The 24,905-nt window shown below is 34.0% G+C and overlaps 2 protein-coding genes across 6 annotated transcripts in view; one reads left to right on the forward strand and one right to left on the reverse strand.

The window, feature by feature from the left end:
* ClpX (Caseinolytic protease chaperone subunit) overlaps positions 1-23,274 on the reverse strand; it is a 58,208-nt gene extending 34,934 nt beyond the window's left edge. For all 5 annotated transcript variants that reach the window (XM_076123524.1, XM_076123522.1, XM_076123520.1 and 2 more), the window contains exon 1: positions 22,866-23,274. In XM_076123524.1, the coding sequence (XP_075979639.1) occupies positions 22,866-22,938 (73 nt within the window). In that variant the 5' untranslated portion in view covers positions 22,939-23,274. The remainder of the gene's footprint in view (positions 1-22,865) is intronic.
* Positions 23,275-23,625: 351 nt separating this feature from the next.
* Positions 23,626-24,905, forward strand: part of Snx27 (sorting nexin 27) — a 38,409-nt gene continuing 37,129 nt past the window's right edge. Inside the window, exon 1 of the mRNA XM_076123178.1 lies at positions 23,626-23,938. Coding sequence (XP_075979293.1) covers positions 23,670-23,938 — 269 coding nt within the window. The 5' untranslated portion in view covers positions 23,626-23,669. The remainder of the gene's footprint in view (positions 23,939-24,905) is intronic.

Genomic DNA, 24,905 nt, shown 5'->3' on the forward strand with positions numbered 1-24,905 from the left:
TTGCAGAATAACATTCCTACATAAAATCGCATCTTTTCGGAAAAATTGGCAGAAACCAGATAGCTAAAAACATCTCAGGTAGAATATAAATAATCTCGATCAAATCCGAAACCATTGAAAGTCTAAGGTCGCACGTTCACATTCAGAAATCCTCGCTTTCCCAAACACAAACAAAAACAATTGCAAATCGCCAAGAATACTCGATTGTTGACATTCTGCCACCTGGTAAATATCTGGGGGCACGGAAGTGCCCCCGCAAGTCGAGCAAAAAAAAAGCGGCACGGCCGTAACATCCTTTTCTCGAAGCAATTCGGCCTATTTTTGACACCCCTATAATTTCGTTGTGGATAAAACAAGAAGCCTGGATTTTCAGCAACTAATCAGTCATTGTATAAACACGGTATATTTAAAATTTCAGTCAATTTGAACCAATAGTTTAAGAATGACAACTTGTTAAAATTTTGAATTTTGTCACTCACTGATTCACTGACTCACTGACTCACCGATCATCAAAAGTCTAAGGTACTTCTAGCAGACTTAGAAGCTTAAAATTTAGAATACAAATAGGGTTTAGTGTCTTAATCATGGGAAAAATTTAATATTTTCTAATTTCGGTCCAGTTTTCTAAATACACCAACTGCAACAATATCTTTGTAATCCCATATAAATGTATAAGATTACAAGGTTACATTTGCAGTTAAGGAATTATTATTACTGTAGAAAAAAAAATAGGTGTAAATAGGTACCTACTATATGAGGCATAACGGGAGGGGGTATAGGGTGGGTAAGGGTGTTTAGCCCATGAAACTGAACAACATTCCCATAAGAAAATATGTTGAATTATGAAAAAAAAACGTCTTTCCATACAAATTGGACTTATATTCGCTCTACAAAAAGAAGTGAGATGCCATCAAAAACATTCTGTAAAACCTCAAGTCTCGCCGTAAAAAGTTGTGAGATCTATATAATACCAAGTCGATTAATCTATTTAGTCTCTACTTAAAGGACCTTCTGTCTTAAGTTATTACGTATGTTATTATCATGCCAATTTAAAAAAAATACCTTTAAAACAAATAGATCGACTTGGTCATCGCAAGAAAACACAAATTCGCCATTATTAACATTTCAGGAGCATTAACTTCTTGTCGTGCTGGGTAGTGTGATACATACTAATAATCAAATCATGCGATGGCCAGGTCGGTCTATTTGTTTTAAAGGTATTTTTTTCAAATTGGCATGATAATAACATACGTAATAACTTAAGACAGAAGGTCCTTTAAGTAGAGACTAAATAGATTAATCGACTTGGTATTATATAGATCTCACAACTTTTTACGGCGAGACTTGAGGTTTTACAGAATGTTTTTGATGGCATAACATTTTAGTTTCTTTACTTATTGTATAGTCAAAAGCAAATATATGTATATTGTCACATCTTTAACAACATTTTTACATACATTCATCATCATTATCATTGGCCAGTGTCCATCTATTGCAGATGATTCAATCAAAATAATATATGAAATCACGCCTTCTTTCCGTAGAAGTAAGGAGAGCAGAGAACGCCACTTGGTGCGATCCTTACAAACTTCCTTTGCTTCATTCATATCCATACATTTTGTTATAAAGGGCCGCCGTTTACGGGTTCATTTTTATCAATGAAAATAGTGAAATTACCACTGTACATGAACTATAAAAGTGATTTTACAACCCATGTGTTTTATAGTTAAGTAATAGCAATAATTATTCTATTATTTTCATACAAAAATAACGATTCAAAATGGAAGTCTGTGTAGATATTTTTGCTATTGCCTGTACAACTAGTTTATAGAAACTGGTTTCATCTCGGGCAGTTAGTATTAAGAATTAATGAATGTGAGAATAAAACAAACGTATAATTCTATATATGGAAGAAGCTGATCTTGATCTGTATAGCGAGTTGCCTTTTGAATCTGTTCTTTGTTTTAATACAATTGAAGTTTTAGAGAGCGAAAATATATTTATACTAATATTATAACGCCGAAGAGTTTGTTTGAACGCGCTAATCTCAGGAACTATTGATCCGATTTGAAAAATTCTTCAAAATACAGTGTTAGATATATTTATATCATCATGCTACGACCAAAAGCAGCAGAGTACCAGTAAAAAATGTTACAAAAACGGGAAAAAATTTGAACCATTCTCTCTTATGTGACGCAAGCAAAGTTGCGCGGTTCAACTAGTTTCTGCTATAGGACGTAAATGAAGACTTTGTTCTAAAGATATTATTATCTGTTAAACCAAACAGTATTACAAATAAAAGTGCATTAGTAAAAAACCCCAAGACCTCAACAGCTTCTAGCTAATCACCGTTCTTGACCTTACAGCCTACAATTCTCTAAATCACGAAGACTTGAACAAAACGACCATACCTAATGTCATAGGCCTTGGTTAAATGTTAATAAACATTAGTCTAACGATACAAAACCATGCGTTAATATATTACCTGCATATAACGATGAGCTTTCAAAATGATGTCTTGAGTAAATTATGCACGTCAAAGGCAAACTGAGTTATGAGAATGAAGGTAAAGATAGTTTACTGTGTAACTGTGTATTGTGAACACACTTGGCAAGTAAATAAACGTTGCAGTTGGCTAGTTTCATGGAAACTGGCCGCTATGGTCCAATATTAGGAAATCTATATTTCTTTTTTGGAATAGTATTCTCTTAGATATGTCTCAAAAGGAATAATTCAATAATCTGGGATCAAGTCTTACTATACATTTTATTTTGTTTCGAGTAAATTTCTCACTTTAATTTACAATATCTTTCACTCTATCTTTCGACAAAAATCTGACATAAAGTTCTCCAATACTAAATGACATTTCAAAATAATCCCATCAAACCCTTAAAGAATTAATAAAACAGCTTGATAAATCGATTCCTTCGATTATAAAAAACTGTCATTAATAAAAAGCTATTTCGCAAGAAGACCGTGGCCTATTCTTCGCAGAAGAATTTTGCAAGCACAAAGAAGCAACATCCAATTTTATCGGATGCAACTTTATAAAGGCAATCAATATGCTTTAAAGGAAATAATGACCAGTAAAGTTGTTGTTAATCGCAATTGTTACCACTTAATAGTTGGTTCGGTGTCAAGGTGAGTTCATTGTGCAAGTCCAAGTGGGTTAAAATATGCCTTTTATGGTCGCTCAAAAAATACCAGTGAACTCAAGTGACTTTAAATGCTGGTGTTATTTTTATATCTCAATTGAAATTGTGGGCAATTTGTGATATGTTATCGGCATTTTTTAAAGACAAATAGTTGTGATGAACGTTAAGAGAATGGTCAATTTTTAAATCCATACTTAGTCTGCCTGCTATACTTTCACGACTAAATGCCAGTTTCTGCATCAAAAGTAACAGCAAGAGTAAAAATTACAGTCTTTGTTCGATAAATTTGACCGTCATTTTTACTTTAGCCCTATACTTTGTCTGTCACTTTTGATGAAGAAACTGGCCGTAAACCGCTAAATCGATTTTTATTGAAGTTTTGGAGTAAATAATGGCTATTAGTGTCCAGAAAAACCAAGCGAACGGGTTATAAGCTAGTCAAAAATAAAACTAATGAAATCTAGAATATCTCAGATATACCAATACACTCGTATGTCAATTGATTGGAAGACCATTTTAAAAGTATACTTCAATCATTGTATTGTAGTATGTATTATATTACAATTGGTTGTTCCATATCTATTCTTCGCCAGGTCATCTTGGTCGAATCACTTATCCAATTGTGTATTCAACACGCGTCGTGACGTCGTGATGTTTTGACAAACCTACATAAAACTTCTCTATACATAGTAGTTATTTATTTTATGTTCTTTTGTGTACAGATCCTTCTAACGGTACTTTAATTTTTTCTAGAAACTACCGAGAGGGGAAGCCTGGAAAGACATGGTGATGTCTTGGAAAAAGATCAGGTGCGTAGTACTCGTAACCGGCGCGCGGCGGGCGGTCCTTTATGACAAGATGTGTAGATATGAACGAAGCAAGGCAATTTTGTAAGGATCATAGCAATGTTCCTTGGCCTCAGCCTGCTTCTATGAGAATAAAGCTTTATTTTAAGTACGAATGGTTATTAATTGTCCTTTGCAGATAATAAAAGTAATTGTACCTCTAATTCTTCGACTTGCAGAACAAAGTACTTCAAATTACAATCAATTGAGTTTCGTACATCAAATTAGCTATAAATAGCTCTTTGATCGACAAATACTTAACCCAAATGATGTTTCTAACGAAATGTCAATTGGAACTATTTGACTGGATATTCTGACGTATAATCACCCATTTGTTATTGATTTTCAAGACGCTTATAGGTTTGTTGGTTGTTTAAAATAATATAGTATAAGAACGACATACATAAAATCATGCCCTGCTACCATAGGGGTAGATAGATACTAATTAACGTCACTAGGTACGATGCTTACAAACTACCCTTCATTCACATCCCATCCACCCTGTCATGGTTTTGTCCCTTTCAATCAATTTGAAAACTGCTTGAGTGAAAAAGACAGAACACTGTCAAGACAAGAAGACTATAGAAAAGGAGTAGAGTATCTATTTAATATTAGAAATGCAAAAATCTGTATATTAAGTTTTCATTGTAAAATCGCTGCATAGACTGTGATGTAATTTTGAAATCGTTGAAGGTCTAGGACCAAAGAAAGGCTATTTATTAACTTTCTTTAATTGAAAATACAGAATATTTTTCAGGAAATCACAGGTTTACAAGGTCTTTATACAAATAATGAATCAATTTCTTGAGCAACGCAATTAATCAGATGTAATTACATACTTGCTTGGATATAAATCTTTTACTGCTAAGGTAAGGAAATAATTATTGTAAAATTGACACATAATATTGCATTTTTTATTAGAATGTTGTTGTTATAATTAAGTACTATTGTTTGTTAAACAATCTAATATAATTACTACAATGCGGAAAGGAGTTATTACATAAATACTGGACTAATTACTAATAGTAATTATGTAGGTACTTGTTTCGTTATACTTTTTTTCTATTGTAAAAAGATTGAACATAATATGAAAATAATCTTTTTATTTTCAGTTGCTACGCTCTTGTTGAATCATTATAAAAAAAATAGCTTTACCAAATAAAATACGCTTTTATTTTCTTCCTAATAAACCTATGTGGTCGATAGACTCGATAGTAAAAGAATAATGTTAGTGACGGTGAATCAAAAGAAATAGGGTTCATCTTTCATTTTCGATCTCGAAATTAGCACAATATGATTCCTCGCTTTTTTGAAACGAAACCAACTTTAATGTCGTTTGTATCAAACTTTTTTACTCTTTTTCGAAAAAACAACTACATAGATATTGATGGAAATAAGCACACAGATAGTTTACAACCCGTATTAACACATAGGATACTTTTTACCCCAAGGAAATCTTTCCACCTGGTCAAACTCAGCGAAGTCGTTGGCCAGAATATAGCGAAGGTATAAACTTTTGTATACAATTTTTTAGATAGTAAATCATGTTATAATCTCGTGAAAGTTCGTTGTCAGCTGTGACTGGCTGTGAGTGAGTAGTGACGTGCGTTTTCGTTACAAGTGCGCGCATTACTTATGCGTTATGACAACATAATGTGTTATTGTACGGTACACGACTTGTAATAGTTCCTTTGTAGCTATGTGGTTACTTATTATGGTTTGGAGATTGTTGACGTCAGTCAGTCAGCCTGTTGTAAAACTATCAACAAAATGCCCTTTATAGTGGGTTTTAGACAGAAAACTTGTTCTGTCGCCCCTATGTAACGTCTAATAGGGAGAAGAAAAAGAGAAGAAGAGTTGCTGACGCATTCCCGATACTTCAATTTGTATTAAATAGTGTCGATTTCCTGCTAATGTCAAAATTGAACTTTTAAATTTTAAGCTAGCGCATGATCAAACAAACAACTCTAATGAAAAAATCGTGTAGCTTCACTTTTATATGAACTAAATTAGACATTTTGGAGTATAATTTGACAAAGGTTCAAGTCAAGCACAATTTCATCAAAATTCGATTGGTTAAAGTTAGCAAAGTACGTGTCACTCGAGACACGCTTAATTATCACTATCAACTTATTAAGGTGAAACCCATTCGTCTTCACTACTGATAATTATTTCAAAGTAATAAAAGTCGACTTAAACGATAAGTGCATTCGTAGTGCATACATATCTACTTATCAGTTACATATAAACGCAAATAATGACGCATGCTAACTACAGATAACTGTATAGTAAATATTTTAACAACATATTAGATGTATGTACCTATAGTAACTAATCCATCTCAGGTAAGTTAAAAACAAAAACAAGACTGTGAGTTTACGATTATAAAAAAAATTAACAGGGATTCATTAAATACAACCCGATACAGTTCTCTGTAGAACACAAATAGTACAGTTAAATATCGCTATACTCTCTAAAGCTTCGAGAAACTAGTTAACATAACTGATTCATAGAAGCCTTTGTATAAACCCAATTCAAGTAAAAGAGATCGTTCTAAAAATATTACGCAATTTGAATAAAAAGAATAACATCAAAACATTACGCAACAAACCATTTCTACTCTTATTCAATAACAACTTATAAAAATTACACACACACGCGAGAAAATCCGTGTAAATACACGCAAATATCACTCACACATGCGCACTTTACGTGTATCGAAAGATTTGAATGTAAAAACGAGTTATATCTCACCAAAATCTGGTATAAAAATCGAGTTACAATGTTACAATATAATAGGTTGTGACGTCATCACTTTCACTTACCTAACAATCTAGATAATCTAGGTGAAGCTTTGATATATGCAAGTATAACTCGTACAACGATAGTTTGCCGATTGCAACCCTTTCACACGTAATTTTTTTTAGTACAAGTCTTCGCGTGACATTTGAATGTCATCGGCAAACTGTTTTTGTACAGTCGTATATCGTCTGAATAGAAAAAAGACGTATGTAGTTTACACTAAGGTTGTATTTCCTGTGTTTAAGTATAGATATAGGCTGTTATTGTTTTGTACAGTTCAATCATCTTTCTCCGTTCGTTGTTAGTTTTGGTGCGATTAAACTCTCGTTACTACCGAGAGTTAATGTTGAGAATTACGTTGTTAAATTATAGTTATACGAAATGGAAAGTGTTGTTAGGGACTTGTAAAGAAATGTTTGTTTAAATGATGTTACCACTTACGGTTATAATTTAACTTTGAAATATTACAAGCATAATATTAGACAGAGTTTTTTTAAGTGTACCAGAATTTTTTTGTCGAAATGGACACAGAAACGGGGTAGAATCATGGTGATAATTCCACTTCACTCGAAATTGCTTGATGGAAGAAAATGGAGTAACCTACCCCATTTTCTGGAAAATGCATTAGAATACACGAGGTAGTACCAGGCATAATAAATGGCAGTAACTCATAGAAGACTTAATAGTAACTAAACCACTTTGCAATAATTTACAATTCAAATCTTACAAGTAAAACCGCAAAGCCCACAACATGTTTTCCCACGAACTTAAAAGCGAAACTCAGCTATAATTCCTTAATCTCAGTTGCTACACTCCGACAATTTAGTAGAAAGCCTTGGTATACACGATTTATCTAGGAATAAAATAAAGAATCCACAACCCGCCCTTGGTTAGCGTGGTGGACTCAAGACCTAACCTGTCCCTCGCTTGGAAGAAGCAGCAGTGCATTCCCCAGCAGTGGGAGAGTTATTTGTTAAAATAATAATAAAAAAGAATTCTGAGTACTTCAAAAAATAAAATACCGGAATCAAACTGTCTACCCTCAGCTGTATAAGCCTGCAGGTCACCGATGTTCTAAATACTGAATTTGTATACCTCTGCCAGCCGAGAATCTTGGATACAAGGCTTTACTAAGTTGTTGTACTATAGTCATCTCGCGAAAGTAACAACTACAGGGAAATGTGCGAGTGAATTGCACGTGTAATCATACGCAATCAACTCTACGTGATGCTAGTACGATCATTAACATTGTGAGGAAATAGTAACGTCAGAGATGAAAGTCCAATGATAATAATACACGGAATAATAAAAATATACGTCGAATCCCCGGGTTCATTTAACTTTAGATAACAGTAACGGACGCATTGATTAGATTAAAATAGGATTTTTCCCAAAAGACAATGTCTCTTTTGGTCAAATTGCTATATTTTTTTTAACCTATGTCTGCCCCACTGCTGGGCCATTGTCTCCTCCCAAATGGGAGAAGAGGGTTTGACATTGAGTCCACCACGCTACACACATTACTTCGTCATAATTATAAACTACGAAATTGCGCAGAACAGAGACTAAGAGAGGGCAGTGGAAAAGTACTTTGAGCATTATGTATGTACACCTTTCTTCTGTCACAATTAAATAGAAAAAATAACAATTCTTTACCCAAGCAACAGTATACAAATAAACATTTTTTATTTTATTTTTAAAGTGTTACGTCACAACTCTAGAACTATTAAGCCAGTCATCTCGCGAAAGCAAAGAGTAGCAGGGAAATGCGCGCGCAGTACACCGTACACGTGCAACCGTAATCACAAACAAGCTACGTCACTTGCGCCCACGCTGCCCACATCATTCAGTACTCTATAAATACCGATACAAAATGCTCAGTTGACAACGTTTGTTTGTTTATCTTTCTGTGACGTTTAGCGTTGTTCAAATAGATGGTAGATTATGTAATTGGTATTTCAGTTGAATGAATTACAAAGTACAATTAAAGAAATCAAAGCTGCAACAACATAAATCTTACTGTTAATGGGATCTGCAAAAATAGAACATTTGTAGGAGCAATGCACTCAGAACAATCATCTAATATTTGTCGCTTTGATAAAGCTTACGGAAAATCTTGCACGAATGACGAGTCCGAAAAGAATAGAAAAACCACTAGCACAATTCGCACTACCAAGATTAGATTCATACCATTCGAGTTTATTACTACTAAGGTCAAGTCTTAATTGAATGCTCATCCCTTAAATATAAAGCCTAGATCCTGATAAAAATCACCACTTAGATATAGACAGAACATCGGCTAGGGCTACAATATTTTCATCTGCAGACTTCAGACCTACTTAAAGCCGTCACCAACATTACAGCCCACACTTAAAAATACTTTGAAACATCACAGTACCAAGTCTGTAATTACCATTGACTTCTTCATTAGCATAATGTAAATTCAAATCTTAACTAAACGTAGATAAATGCAGGGTCACAGCCGTCATCTATCACGACATCAGAGAGAGATGCAAGACTTGTTCATAATCATGTTTACAAAGTTGCATAACTCGAGTAGTTGGTACTGAGAAGGCACTGAACAAAGGCACTTTCTTCTTAGTCGTGATAATGACTGTTGCTATTTAGTTGGTAGTGTTTATTTGTTTTGTAACGTGTTGTGTTCGCGTTTCGAAGAAATGTTTACGCCTTATGATTAGCATTGGTAATTGGTTTCTTGAAGACTTGAGTTTGCGAAGATTTAGCTGTATTTTAGAGATGTTATACTTGGTTTGAGACCACGGGAAAAAAACTCATTTGAGAGTATTGTCCTCTTGTATACAAATTTTACTTTGATCCAACCTATTCCGAACTAGGGCCCTTTTTATGGCTCTAGTATTACATTACTTGTAAGGTGCTATGTGCGAACAAAAGTTTTTTGCCGACAAGAGCCTTAAAAACCTTACGGAAACTTTACTTTATTATGATAGCCACTATGCTGCTTTGATGTATCAATCAAATATCTTTAAAAAAACCATTGCACAGAATAGTGGCTGTTCAATATCAGTCAATAAAACAGTATTTATAATATTCTAATGGTCTTTCACCTTTACACTCAATACACGTGGAGAGTATATTATCAACTATGTTGACATTCGCATGATGCCAGCTGTGTCTAAAAATAGCACAAAACTAACACAATACTTAGCAATGTACGTCTAATAAGTGAGAGGAATAATAAAAAATTGCTTGATAAGATTATAACAGAAGGTCTCTATTTAATGGATAACCGAAATAAGGACTATTTAAGGTCTTATTTTCTACAAAAATTGACGGTCGTATTTTTAAACGAATATGTAAAATTAAACACCAATTAGTTAGGCAAAGACCAAAGACTTTCTACGACCCCTACAAACTTATTTTGGTTTATCCACATTTGTTCATCTTGTCATACAAGACCGCGAATTACGAATGCCGTCAAGAATTCAAGATCTATCTACGTATAAGGCAATTCCGCAAATATTTCACCAATTATGCTCTCATATAACCAACTAATTTCCCGACAAAACTGAATCAGGAACTGATACTTAAATTAACATTTTTAAATGTTATTACGTAAGATTGTTGCACTCACCGGATATTAAACAGTTAGGTAAACGCTGTAAACAGAGTATTTGGTGAAACTGGTGCATAGGATACAGAGAGTTCTCACTTGGATATTTATTAGTCTAATAGTAGTCTATTCAGTGAGGCGCCCTCAGCCAGTTGCGCTCATCGGTCGGTAAACGATCTGTGGGTTAAGCAAACCTTGGCGCGGTCATTCCATAGATGGGTGACCGCCTAGTGGTATTTGAACAGGGCGTCTTCGTGCTTTGGAGGGCACGTAAAAGGTCGGTCCCGGTTGTTGTAAATTAAGATAACAGTCGTTAAGCCACGTCAAAGGCCAAATGGCGGCTTGAATAACTTTGACGCTAGGTTGACCACTAACCATACGACAAGAAGAAGAAGAAGTCTATTCAGTTCTTAGACTGATAGTGCTATGATATTGGATGGTGGGGGCGAAATAGTACAAAAACATTGAGAGCTTTGTATGCAAGGTTCGCGGCTAGCAGTAACTAGGCAACTGACGTAGATCTGTTCGATACTGCATATATTCTATCTTTTTCAGAAATCGAAATGCAGCTGGGAGCTATTCATCCATAAGCGATCTATCTAAGCGACGTTAGGGGCTGCCCGTCTAGACTTTTTCATTACTGAAATATGGAAGCAACTGGCTATGAAAATGAAAGCAAGCGGTAAAACCGAAAGTCTTTGGCCACCTTAAAAAGGTTTAACAGCAAACCAAAGAAATTTCAGAAACTCAATAAAAACACGTCACAATTGAAGGCAAAACGAAAGTAAATATTATGAGATGGTGACGGCGGCTTTTTAATTTGAATATTTAAGAAAAACTTGTTTTTAAAGTTGATATCCTTTGTGAGTGCAAACGAGATCGCGAGTGGATATGTTTTTGAGCACAGTTTTTTGGAAATTATTAATATATGCAGCGTTATTACAGCATAATTATATCTATTCCAAAAAAAGATACAAAATAGATTGTGACTGTTAGCATAATTTGATGTTAAATAAATTACGTACAATATGTATACTTGTATAGCTAACTCGCTTTTGCCCGCGACTTAGTCCGCTTGTTTTGTGACTTTAGACAATTTTCATACAAACTTTTATCTCCTACTTTATCCCCTTGATCTAGGATCTAGTAAAATTGATCAAAAACCTTTTTTAGCTGATGCCTACGTCATACATCTACCTACATGCCAAATATCAGTCCGAACTGTCCAGTGGTTTGGCTGTTACCCCGTTCTTTTGTATTAAATTTGATATTTATTCAGACTTCTATCTTCTGTTGCCTGAACAGAGATGCCTAATTATGCAGTAGGTGAAAATAAGAGAATAATAGAATTACATATTTCAAACAATATAGTAAAGTACATTAAACACTTAAACGAACTATAACCGTTCCTTTGAACTCTTATCAAGAGCTAACAGTATTTACTAGCCATTGTTTACACAAAGCGGAAGATAAACTACACAATAAAAGAAATCACTTCTACATCCGTGATTCGTGTTACATTTAATTAACGTACCAGTGATCTAAAGACCTTATTATCTTATCGGACAAAATAACATCAAAAGCATTAACAATATATTTCTTAGGAGTTTTTAAGAGATATAATTTAGTTTCTTAAATCCTACCGTTCACGGGACCATATATAAAAAAAAAATAACCTACTTGGTTATTCTTCTTTCTTAATCTTTATCTAAATTGGTATAGTAAGATTGACTCAAAGCAACTTTATGTTATAGAGTAATAATGACTTAACCAGAATCCATAATTTAACTTCAAATTCTGAAGAGAATATAGGCACAAAGACGTAACAAACAAGAGTAAAAGAAAAAATATTAAAAACAGAATTGCAACTTCGAATTTTGCGAATACCGTACTTTTGCGTCCAAAATTTGCTAAACAAATTACGTAAGCGTACCTTATAACCTGAATATTGACCTCAGGACGAACCAAAACAAAGTTAGAACAAACAAAACGGCAACCGAGTGTGAAACGTCGGTGTTGTTTAAGAAAGTGTGAAGTTGAGTAATCAACCGGTATAGGAAACACTTGATATAGGTATTAGACTACCGGTTTATAGTCAGTGACGGCAAGCCGATTTGAAACGGATAAGCTCCGATTTTAACTACAGGCAGGTGGCTCCAACACAGGCATAACTTTAGCCAGCTCGTGACCACGGTAGATGCAATTCGATCGAAACGTCGGGTAAACGAATAAAGTATTTTCAAGTTGCCTTATAATATTATGTGTACAAGTCGCTAGAGGGGTATCCAAACGGTCTCTGGCTGTTTACACAGAATGAAAATCACGGTGGCTATGCTAGATGATTGGTACAGGTAAATGAGGCAACAAGTGAAAACAATCGTTAATTATTACTTCTTGATGAGTTGCAAGGTAAGGTTATTTTTATGGAAGCTTTGAATTAAGTCAATTACAGTGGTTATTTTATAGTTAAATCAATGTAAATGCAATAATGGTAGGATATCGCGAAGAGATTAAAAAGAAAGGCAGTGGGTAGAGGCACCTAATAAAAAAAAATTTTACTTCCTATGTTTACTATAACACACAGTTCTTCATAATAAAGTAAGGAAGTGTTATCTATTATAAAAGGGGTTTATACGACATATTAGGAACTAGTTGTTCCGCACGGAAATCTGTGGTCCTTAGAAGGCGGATATTACATTACTACGGATGTGCATTGCACAGATTGCAAGATTAGAAAATATGGATAGATTGAAAGATACGTATTACGTAGGTTAATAGTACAAGGAAGCATTTTTCTTTTTAGGCAGGTATAGGTATAATATTACCTACTATGTTTCACCGCATTTTTTTTGCTATTAAAGAATATGCTCCCCAAATCTTCCTCTTATTTTTTCTTAGAACTTAACAGTCCAAAAACTACTATTTCATTGTTTAGGCGAGTGATTTTTTTCTTTGACGCGTCCTAACACCACCTTGAGTTGGGTAGGCATAAAATGTTTTCGTTCCCGAAAATATGCTGTAAGGAGATTTGGCTGATGTTTTTACTACCGACCTATTGATGATTGTATTATTTCATTAGTGATTAATTGCTTTTATATTTTTTATGCAACAGTTAATAAACTTTCATCATGTAACTAAATAGACTTTGAAGGAAGAGACGTAATGCCTATTTCCTTACTAGATACCTATTTGACACAGCTCACTGGGTTAACAGCTCTGTCATTTTAATAATGACAGAGCTGTTAACCAACACTTAATGTCAAAACCAAACAGCGCATGAAGTGGGCGTGGTCATGTCAATCATGCTCGCCTTTGTCATGTCGTCATTGTTACGTCATGTATGCAATGACGTATTACTAGCGTGACGTTTAGAACTGTATTGTAGAAAGTAACATTACTTATATTAAGTGGTGTTATAATGTGACGCTTTCCCCGTATCCAAGTATTATTTTTATTAAGAAAAATATTGATCTCAATTTCAATAGAAACGAACACGGTCACCATGCCTGCATGCCAACGAGGGAGTGAATTCATATCGACTCCCACGTTGCGAAACAACAAATCAGAATATCAGGTTGACCTGCAACTTAAAGTACCTTATAAAAACATTTGAAAGAAAGAAATAACACTATTTTCAGTTCTAGACTCTTGGTCAATAACTCACTACCACATGTTCCGAACGTTCAATATTGATTTGCTATTGTTTAAAGTTTGTAAGTCTTGATAATATCTACTCAATAACTTGAGCATTGAAACTCAAACGACGTTACTTTTACTTCGGTTGTACTAAACCTTGGTTTTTCTTGAAACCTGTATCAAAACTGGTAATAAAGCCAGAGTCAAGTTTATCATTGAAAAAAAAAACTTTCTTTATATTATCAATTGATTGACGCTTAAGAAATGAAGAAATATAGTGGTCACTATCGATCGATATAATAAGGTTTCGATATTATCACAACGCCTTCGTTTAATTCGAAATTTCGAACGTTTTTGAAAATAATTCTTTGGAGAGGTACGTGAATAAAACGCTGATCAATAAAAAATTGTTAATAAGAAGGCTCAACATTGATTATCAAGTTTATACCTTTTAATTATCCATTAGTCTTTTAACTCAAAATCTACTAAACAGAATTTCATACAGTTTTCACCAAAAGATATAGCGACTCCCGAGAATTTAATTGTTTTGTTTCAAATAACTTTTTAAGCAAGTAAAACCAGGATCCACTGCTTGTCAAGATTAAGAGGACTTTATTTAAAGTAGATTTATGTTTTAAAATTGATAACTACCGGTTATGTGACTAGATAATCTAGCTATCTAAACCTATGGTATAATTCAGCGAAAGTTGTCTGGGGCAATTAAGAAATCGCCTAACTCTATGGCGCCACTTACTTAAATGATATAATGATGCTGTCAAATTTTATCTTATTTATTACGAAACATGGAAGAACTGGAAAGACGAAAGTATGTTTAAGGTACCGGCACCGTAGTTGACTGGGTAAAGAAATAAATATTGAACTTGTATCTGTTAAAGGCTCATGTAAAATACTCGTGCTACGACATTTATTTTCGTAAATATTGTTGATAATTATAACAGATTTAAACATTTTATTTGAGACTCATATTCTTATGAATCAAATGAAAATACAAAACTGAAGGTCTGGTATTTCACTAAAATGTGTTTTTTTTTCATTTCGGAAAGAGCAGCTGTTTTGACTGATTAAGTACCCTTTTTAAAATAGGTATAAAAGTATATTAAAGGGGCACTGGAATTCTTTTGGAAATATTCCGGGAAACGGAACTATGTGAGTATAAGTCACATAGGTTTAATCACCTAGACGTATTTCCGGGAAAGAGCTATGTATAAACGAGCCCTCCATCGAACGAAGTCGTGAAGTGGCAGTCTCGAGAGCATACTAAAGCCTTCATCCCTTTATATCGCCCAGTGATATAATCTACTTATACAACCGGCTTCTCTCATGTTCACGGCTGTACCGATGATAGATAACTCAAAATCTAGATAAATTCGTTTTAGAAGGAGGCCTAATTGCCTAATTGCCGCTGGTTTCTATGCAATAATGTGTAATTTAGATAAGATTTGTGTACATTGTTTATTGTTTGTTCGTGACTACGCTAACTAGGAGAATGGAAGTATGATGTATTAAAATAATATTTTCTCTTCGTTATATTTACTATTTTTTTGCGTGCTTAGTATTCAGAAGAAGTTTAATTTGAACAATTAGCCGAAGGACTCTATAAATATTAAGAAGTATTCCTCTTTCAACATCATTTAATTCAGTACTTTAATTAGCTTATTAAGGTACTGGAAGATAACCTCTCTTTTTTTATTACAAAATTGCTAGCCTTAAGATATATTTTAACACGTAAAATTTACGTCAAACTGCAGCAGTTTAAAGCTGTTTATGAAGCAAACTAAGGTAGTTGTGCGTTAGTCAGCATCAAAGATTTAAGAATCTCGTTAACCTACTTCTAGGAAACGTTGACCTATTTCGCGACCTTTTAAGTATTCAGCGCACCCTCCAATGCGTACTCACACGTTGATAAAACTATACGCTATAGTTTACCTTAAAGCTTTAAAGAAGAATATTAAATTTCTCACTTGTTACGCTATAAGAACGACTGATTAATAACCCCTGGTTTCTGAGGTACATTTAGCAGAAAAGCATAAACCTATGCAGGATTCAATCGCAAATTCTCGTACAGAAATCGTTAAACTACCGTAGGTTATTAGTGCGATAATTTGTGCAAAAGGAGTTCTTGTTTAAGACAACAATACTTGCTAAGAATCTTTCACTCATTAGAGTAAGCATCACTAAAATCTTACAGGGGTCAAATAAGGAAATTTCAATTCACAATGTGTGAGGATACAATCGTAAAAGGATAGGGAGATGAGACGTGAACGGAATAAAACATCTCTCTCAAAGTCAACGCTCCAATTCCGAACCAAATTTTGTTTACAAGTAAAAACAAAAACAAGACAAATACGAGATAAAACGTATACAGTCTACAGATTATATTATCGGTACTTCTCAGACAGATGTACAGTCATAATATTAAGAATATTACACAAGAGGAAAATATATTTTGCATACATTTTGCGTGGAGCAACGGCACGAATATTTATGAGGCTTTAAGGCGGGAAAGACTGTAGAAATACTGTGCTTTAAGAATCATTAGGCGCTATCGACTAGTGCTTTGCTAAATCGTCGACGACTTCAAGAAAGTTCAAGCACTGTAAGTTTGTAGGCACAATCCTATTGTTTGTTAGACAAGGTGATTAGTAGAAAATACATGTAGGTAATTTAAATACTAAGTCATAACTTTGTCAATCTAGCTAAAACAAACACGATTGGTCTTCAATACTTCCATCAATTCTGTTGTTTTATAAATATACTAGCTGACCCGGCAAACGTTGCTTTGCCATATAAAAAAAATGTGTCACTTAGGTGTATGAAAAATAGATGTTGGCCGATTCTCAGACCTAGTCAATATGCTCACAAAATTTCATGAGAATCGGTCAAGCCGTTTCGGAGGAGTATGGTAACGAAAACTGTGACGCGAGAATTTTATATATTGAATATACAATGTTTTGAGGGAAGAAGTAGACAGAGCCTGACCAGATTAGACTATGGTGGTTAAAGGTATGTATCTATTTTTGGCTACACAGTTGTTACACTTTACTGAAAATAATGGAGGTCTGGTGACAGACAGATGGACAGACGGACAGCAAAATCTCATTAATAGGGTACAGTTTTTGCCCTTTGGATACGAAACTTAAAACACAGATCAAAAACAAAATTAAATGTAATTATAAAACAAAACAATAAAACCACATCAGATATGTTATCATTGTCACGTTGCCGCAACATGGTTGGCAGACAAGTCAACGCACCGTATTCGTTCGTGTTACATGATATGTGGCCACGAACTTACTTATAAGGTACGAGACAGCCTGTAACCATTACAAGGCCTTAAGGCTGTGTTGACTAATAATAATGTTGAATTGATGTTCTTTTTTTATGAAGAAGAAAAAATTGTGGTAAGTAAATTTGTACCAGCTAGGGTATCCCTTTTCAGGCAGGTACGGATTTTTGAAATTTAAGCAGCAGATTTATGACAAACAAGCAGGGTTATTCAAGGGCATTCTTGTTCATCGATTAACTTTCTATTCGTTTGAATAAGACTGTTACCAATTTCTGGAATTGGGCAACACTTTCTGTATGTGGTTTTTGATCTAATTTTGGATTTCATACCCATTTAATATGAATCGATACGATAAAGGCTACAGTACAGTGATCTCAGATATATGCATGAGATAAAACTAGAGAAAGAATAATAAGATCGGGTACTTTACTACAGCTGTCTTAATAAAAAACCGACGTGTTCGCTTTGCTTAGCCATACAATGTTTTGTGTAATTCTCTCGTATACAGTTTTAAAATTAAAAGTTCCAAACACTGAATAACAAATCTGAGCTTACGCGACGTTTATTTTAAAGACAGTGAATAATATGCTATCATTATCATTTGACATTCAAGCCGACGAACAACGGAGATTCAATTTAAACTGATACGCGTTTTAAACGACCGGCACCACTCTACCGAAGACCCTAGTCAAGGTCACCAGTTGAGAACCGCTCTCCTTGACATGATACGTCAAAGAAGCGAGTTTTGTGAGCATAGAACATTTATCAACAGGGACTTGCCACCCCCTAGTAGACGTTGTACCTTTTCAGATGGTAGGTCTAAAGACAAATGTCAACAACAACGAAAAATGCTGTGACTTATGTAAAGCGGGGTTCTGGATATTTTTTTGTCCATTTAAAGTGAGCGGAAAATGCTGGAAAGACACCTAGCAAAGTTGATAACTATTCTACTAGCATGAAAACTTTTAGTTTCAGGGTTACAGCTTTTACAGGGTTTCAGGTTGTAGCGAGTACCGCAACTGCATATTCACGCCACTTCTCTTATAAGATAATAAGATTTAGATAATACCTACATCCGATGATCCGAAGGAGTTATTATATGACAAAACAAAAGTAGAGTTGCAGTGGTCCAGTAAAAATACGCCAAAATACTAGTAACAAAACATAGTTTATTGTAGAACTATGTTAGTTGTAACGACTTCTGATAGTTTTAAATTGTTACAAATTTATGATAAGTATTGGGGTTGTTGTAACCTAATGACATAATGACTAGCTAACTCAATATTATGTAAAACTTTCACTATGCACTGCAGCACGCGAGGACATTAACTTACCTAAGCGAAAAGCTCTTTGAGGAAAATTTATAGGTATTACTAATATTACAAATGCGAAATGATGGATGGATTTTACTCAATCACACTACTAAACAGATATCGTCGATTTTTTTTTTCCTATTTTTCAGGTGGAAAAATCTCTTTAGACACCCATAAGAGACGTTTGGAGTAATGTGGTATTTTTCCACTAGAAAACACTCCGGTTGCCGGTGTACGGCGCGTTAGAGGATAATCTCTGGGGCCCTTAAAAACCTGAATTGACACACCTACGATATTTTTTAAGTTGGAAAATATTTTTCACAAAGCCGAAATCCTGGGCAGAAACTAGTTATTCAAAACGTGACTTCCACTGACGATTTCCACCGTTGTATCCTATCGGAAGTTATCTATCAAACAACAGTGATAAAGTACTAACAAATTGTTCTGCGCCTGCATTGATTCGACCTACGATCTGTTTTGATATTGAACGCAATGAGGGTCAGTGTGATCTTTTGTTTTAAGATAAACAATGGAACGGTCACGCACATTTATTACATAGGAAATGAAGTATGGATAATTAGGCCAATTTATGTTATTGTAGCTAAATGCCAAGGTTTTCGGAAAGAACTGAACAAGAGTGACACTGTATAGGGATGTATGGCTTTCACGGGAGGGGGTTAAAGTCGACGGTCAACCGCTCAAATAAGTTACTTTAGTTAAGCTCGCGTAGTTGATCCAGTTTTTCATACATAACTAACGCTGAAAATGGGTGAAACGGTACAGTTGGCTCTGCAACGGGTGAAAAGAGCTGTGTATTAGGTTCATTCACGGTTTTTTCCAGTTCAAAGTAAATACTTCTAGCAAGTCTGTACTGGTTAAAATGTGTGGTAATAAGGAAAAAGACAGGATCTTCGCATATTACATTTCTAAGACCAGTCCTTTGATATATTTGACTTAGAATCTATACTAATATTATAAAGCTGAAGAGTTTGTTTGTTTGAACGCGCTAATCTCAGGAACTAATGGTCCGATTTGAAAAATTCTTTCAGTGTTAGATAGCCCATTTATCGAGGAAGGCTATAGGCTATATATCATCACGCTACGACCAATAGGAGCAGAGCAGCAGTAAAAAATGTTACAATAACGGGGAAAAATTTGACCCATTCTCTCTTATGTGACGCAAGCGAAGTTGCACGGGTCAGCTAGTGTATCTATACAATTATCGACCTTAGTAACAAGATATCTTTGTTACAAAATACCTACTAACAAATATAAGTACTATAATTTCGTAATTGTTTTAATCACGCAAAGGTTTCAACGTTGGAATGTTTTCAAATTAAGTGGATGAGGAAAACCTCAAACATGTTTGTTTGTTGTTTTCGAGTTTAATAATAAACTTTGAAAACGATGATCTTGTGAGAAGTGCAATAAAATGGATAGGTCGATTATTTATTGAAAGGTAGGTAGATAGGATGTTTTCGGTCTTCCAGGTGAGTGGACATAAATGAGATGGGACAGATATTTCTTTGTCAGTAAATAGTCATCACAATATTTACTATTCTGGGTTAAATAAACTGTAGCAAGAATCTATTAATAATTCACCATGTTAATAAATGAATCAATTTAAGTCAGTACTGTCCTACTGTTGGGCAAGCATCTCCTCTCAGATAAAAAAGAGAGTATGCATTGAAATTATATTAAGTACCTCAAAATCGAAACAAAAAAGTAAAGATTTTTTTTTTCATTAAATTAGAACCAATTGTAATAGGTAGTAGGTATGTTTCAATAACCACTATTTAGGTATGTATGTACACGATAATTTTCTATGATAAAACAAACAAGTTACTATTTATCAGTTCAATGAAAGGTCTCTTTAGGAATATCACATAATTTGATCTCCTTTATAAAGTCATGCAACAGTAATTTTATGCCATCATTTCACAATTCATGTTATGCATATCTATTTACAACAAATGTTAGGTTTCACAACCACTTACATAATTATTTATTGAAATGTTTTAATAAAACTAGATTTTGCCTGTGACTTCCCCTACATAACATGTATCAAGATTGATCTTTGAAAACCTATTCACAGTATAATCTATAGATCCTTTTCTTTTGACTACTACCTACACATGAAAAAAACGTCCAATACATCTATGTCTTTAACATAAAAGCTATACCAATTTAATATTTCTTTGCTACCTATTTATCATATATCTTTAGACCCACTAGCGTCCACTATATAAAGGTTTAATGCTTGTGGGGAGTGGTATGGTCCCTGTTTAGAACCATAATATGTAAAATTCATCAAGATTTTAAATGTGTTTTACTCTACTAGGTATATTTTGTATCCATTATAATTAATTATCTATCTACCTAATTGTATTCTAGTTTCTATTTAGTTTTTTAACATAAATTAATTGGTTAGACAGTGTTAGTTTAAACAGGTTTTGTGAAAATAAATAATTGAATGTAGGTCATGCCATTACAAACATTTTATTTAAACTTTAATGCCCTTTGTTTTTGTTATTTATTTAGTCTACAGCTGTATCTATAAATTGTAGGTATTTTTAGTGGAACAATTTGTCAAGGCATTACAAGTGTTGAGTGACTTGTTTCATTTATTTCTGTATACTGGGACAATATATAAAATAGACCACATACCATTTTTTGTGTAATGCACCATATTGAGGTAAATATGGAAACAATAGTCAGCCCTGATACAATAAGTCTCAAACATGACAATATTTTTGTTTTGGGAATTCACTAAGATATTAAAGAAATTTGACATCTGTTTGTCTTACATACATAAATCAATTTAATATTATTACATAAGCGAGTATTCACCCAAAAGTAAAATTCGGGCTTAATCCAGCACATAATATATATTTAATAGACTTTCAAGTGTAAAGAAAAGATTATAAATGGAAAAATCACAAGTCAGTCTTAGTAAAAATGTAATACTGACTAAAATATGTTATCAATGGCAGAAATAGAATAGGTAAATTATACATATTAGCCAACAGTGATAATAAATTGTTTTAACACAATCTAATTTTGGTTTCTGATCGTTTACTTATGAACAATATTATTTTATCAGTACCGTTCATGATTATAACATGTATTGTTGTTTAAAATTTGAATTAGAATAGGTACATTTATATTATTTGTTGTGATAGACATGTCACCAAAATAATAATATTGTCGAAGTGGAATTTGACATTCGAGTTAATATTTTTATTTCTATTTTAATATTTCTTATTTTTAAGTAAAAAAATAAGCTTTATGTTGCATAGTTCACTCTAAAACACTATTTTTAAAAAACTGCAAGATTCTTATTGGAGTTTAAAAATAAAATTTGATTAATATTTCTTTAAAGAATACTATGCAATGTCATTGTACTTATTAGCAAGGTTAAAAGTAATAGGTAGTTACTTTAAAATGTTTCATAATAGAAACTAGGCATTAAGTAGTTAGGCCTAAGGCCAACGCTAATGCCATTAACAACTAATTCTATGTTGCTAACATAAAAAGTTACTTATTAAAATAATAATTTTTATGGTTTGGTGGTTATAAAATTATTTTAAATTGTTTTTGCATGCATTTCTATGTGGTCATAACTAATATTATTTTTATTGATAAAATGTCATGGCTGTATTTTGTAAACATACTCTATGTGTAGAGGAATATTTTTTTGCAATGGTATGTTTTTAATTTGCCTATCACACTTAACTATGTAGGCTGATTGAAAACATAAATAAAATGGAATGCTTAAGATATGAGCATTGCTGAAGTTCAGCAGAGGTCATTAGTCTTTATCTGTTTTATCGTAAATTCTTATTGGAAATTACGAAATAAATAGCAATCGTTGCTTTCTATGCCGTATGCAAGCAGTGTGATGCACGACGCACGTGACACCCTTGACCTTGCCTCCAGTCGCCTTGATAGGCCCTGCTGGCGGCAATGGAAAACAGCCTCACATTGAATTAATTACATCGAGAATGTCTCACCGCTAAGCCCGCGCCATCACGCGTGCACGATACTCTAACCAACCGAGATAAGCGTCCGTAAAACATCACGTTTTGTTATCAAACACCTAATCGCGTATGCATACGTATCGAACACAAAGAACTTCGCCAGACACTGCGACATGAGTCTGGAGCACCGCCAACTAGCGAAAAAACAACAATCTATTAGAAATTATACACTCACCTGATATAAGTTGTGAATTTCTTCTCACTGCTATCCTGCTCACGGACACGAAGCTCAATCTAACACTACTCATTATATTTCCTTCGATAACGATTCAGTAATAACATCAGCCCCCAACCGAACGACAAAAACGATACACGAGCCAAATAGAAATTACAATAAAGTCGCCGTAAAGCGAGTCGCAATTTTTATTGTATTTGTTTGTCAGTGAGAGGTCTCTGTCATGACGCAACACTTTTAGTCAACATCAACACTGTCCGTAAATGTACAATATTAGACGGTGTAAGTACGAAAACAGCACTTTACTATTTTTTTTGTATGATTTTACAAAAACAATTTTATTTTTTAGATAATGGAGCGGCCATACTGATGTTCACAGCTGATTTTGATGTGAAAGAAAATGAAATTTTTGTACCACGTTGTTTCGAATTCACTGCTCTCTAGCGACTAAATAATTTAAACTTGAGCACTGTTTTATCATGAGAGCTAAATTTAAGTTTCAAATTGTTCAAGAAATTATACTAGATGGCGGTAGCAATTCTAACATTTAAGTCAATTGCAACTTGTAAACTTATTATAAATCAGTAAAACAATTCTCCTATATTTTATGCAAAATAATAATTTAAGAGTTATTTGCCTGTCTTGTGAAGTTGTTAATATTTTTATGCCAAAGCTAAAGGTAATAGGTTTATATACCAGAAAGTACTACGTTTTACTTTTTTTGTCAAATGTCTTGAGAGTGGTCACCCAGATACGGAAACGTCATGTCAAATTGTTTTGTATCTGTGATGAAATTCGTTCAAAATGGCTGAGACAGAAACCGATAATAACAGTATTATCCGAACCGATAGAAATAATAAGGGCCCAGTGGCTGCAAATGGGCCCCGTCGCGTTACTATATATAAAACTGAGACTGGTTTTGGTTTCAACGTGCGTGGTCAAGTGTCTGAGGGTGGGCAGCTGAGATCGATTAACGGTGAACTTTACGCTCCTCTGCAGCATGTCAGCGCTGTTCTGGAGAATGGGGCGGCCGAACAGGCCGGCATCAGGAAGGGAGACCGCATACTTGAAGTGTAAGTACCCATACAAGTATGTTTGAGACTGCCTGAAAATCGTTGAAAGATCTTGGTTCCCATTGGATTTTCCCATTATTGTTTGTGTTACTTAACGTAGCAACGAGTTTCCCGCCGGGTCTTTGTAATATGAAACTACTCCGTTCGACGAACTTGCTCCTGGTGGCTTGTTACAGGCATTATCACAAACATGCAATGTCCATTCACCAAGTGTTATGATGATTCATGCAAAACTGGTTTGAAATTTATTTTATTGACGTAATAAGGAATTATCAAATTTCGGCCTTAATACATAGTTAATAAAATACTGTTTTATTGACTTATTAAGTCACAAGGACATTATATTGTTAGATTTGTAATATTCCCACACAGGGTCAATATACCTTTTTTGTAAAGCCATTCTATTTGGCATTTAATAGTTAGTTGTCATACCTACAGTCTTTTTTTTTTCAAAGACAAGATTAGTTTTGTTCTTCAGAAACTTGTTGAAGGAACGGATATCTTCAGCCTTTTCAATCAAAATAGGCAGTTCTAAATTGTTAATTTGTATTTTTTTTCGCTGGACAAATTTGGCTATTCTGGCTTTTCCTAGTCAGGTGCTGTTTCTTATCTATGAATGTTTTAATTAAGATCATTATAGCGATGTTATATAAAGAGTTATTACCAATAAGAGAATGGCAAGTCAAATGCAAATTAACTCTACAGTGTATTTGAAATTGTGCAATCCCTAGGAATTACTTTCACTCAGTTGTGTGACATAGGTATAAATTTTTTTACTAAATAACTAGCAGCAAGTACATAGTTCCGAACCTAACTAGGTTTTATATTGAACCAACGGGTATTAAAAATAACATCATAATTATGTCTTTGATATTATTAACACGTTCGCTGCCCCTGACGCGTATGTGCGTTTTGTAGAACGCACATACGCGTCGCGGGCAGGGAACGTGTTAAGCATGAAATGGTT

This window comes from Anticarsia gemmatalis, chromosome 15 (assembly GCF_050436995.1).
Source record: "Anticarsia gemmatalis isolate Benzon Research Colony breed Stoneville strain chromosome 15, ilAntGemm2 primary, whole genome shotgun sequence".
Lineage (NCBI taxonomy): Eukaryota > Metazoa > Arthropoda > Insecta > Lepidoptera > Erebidae > Anticarsia > Anticarsia gemmatalis.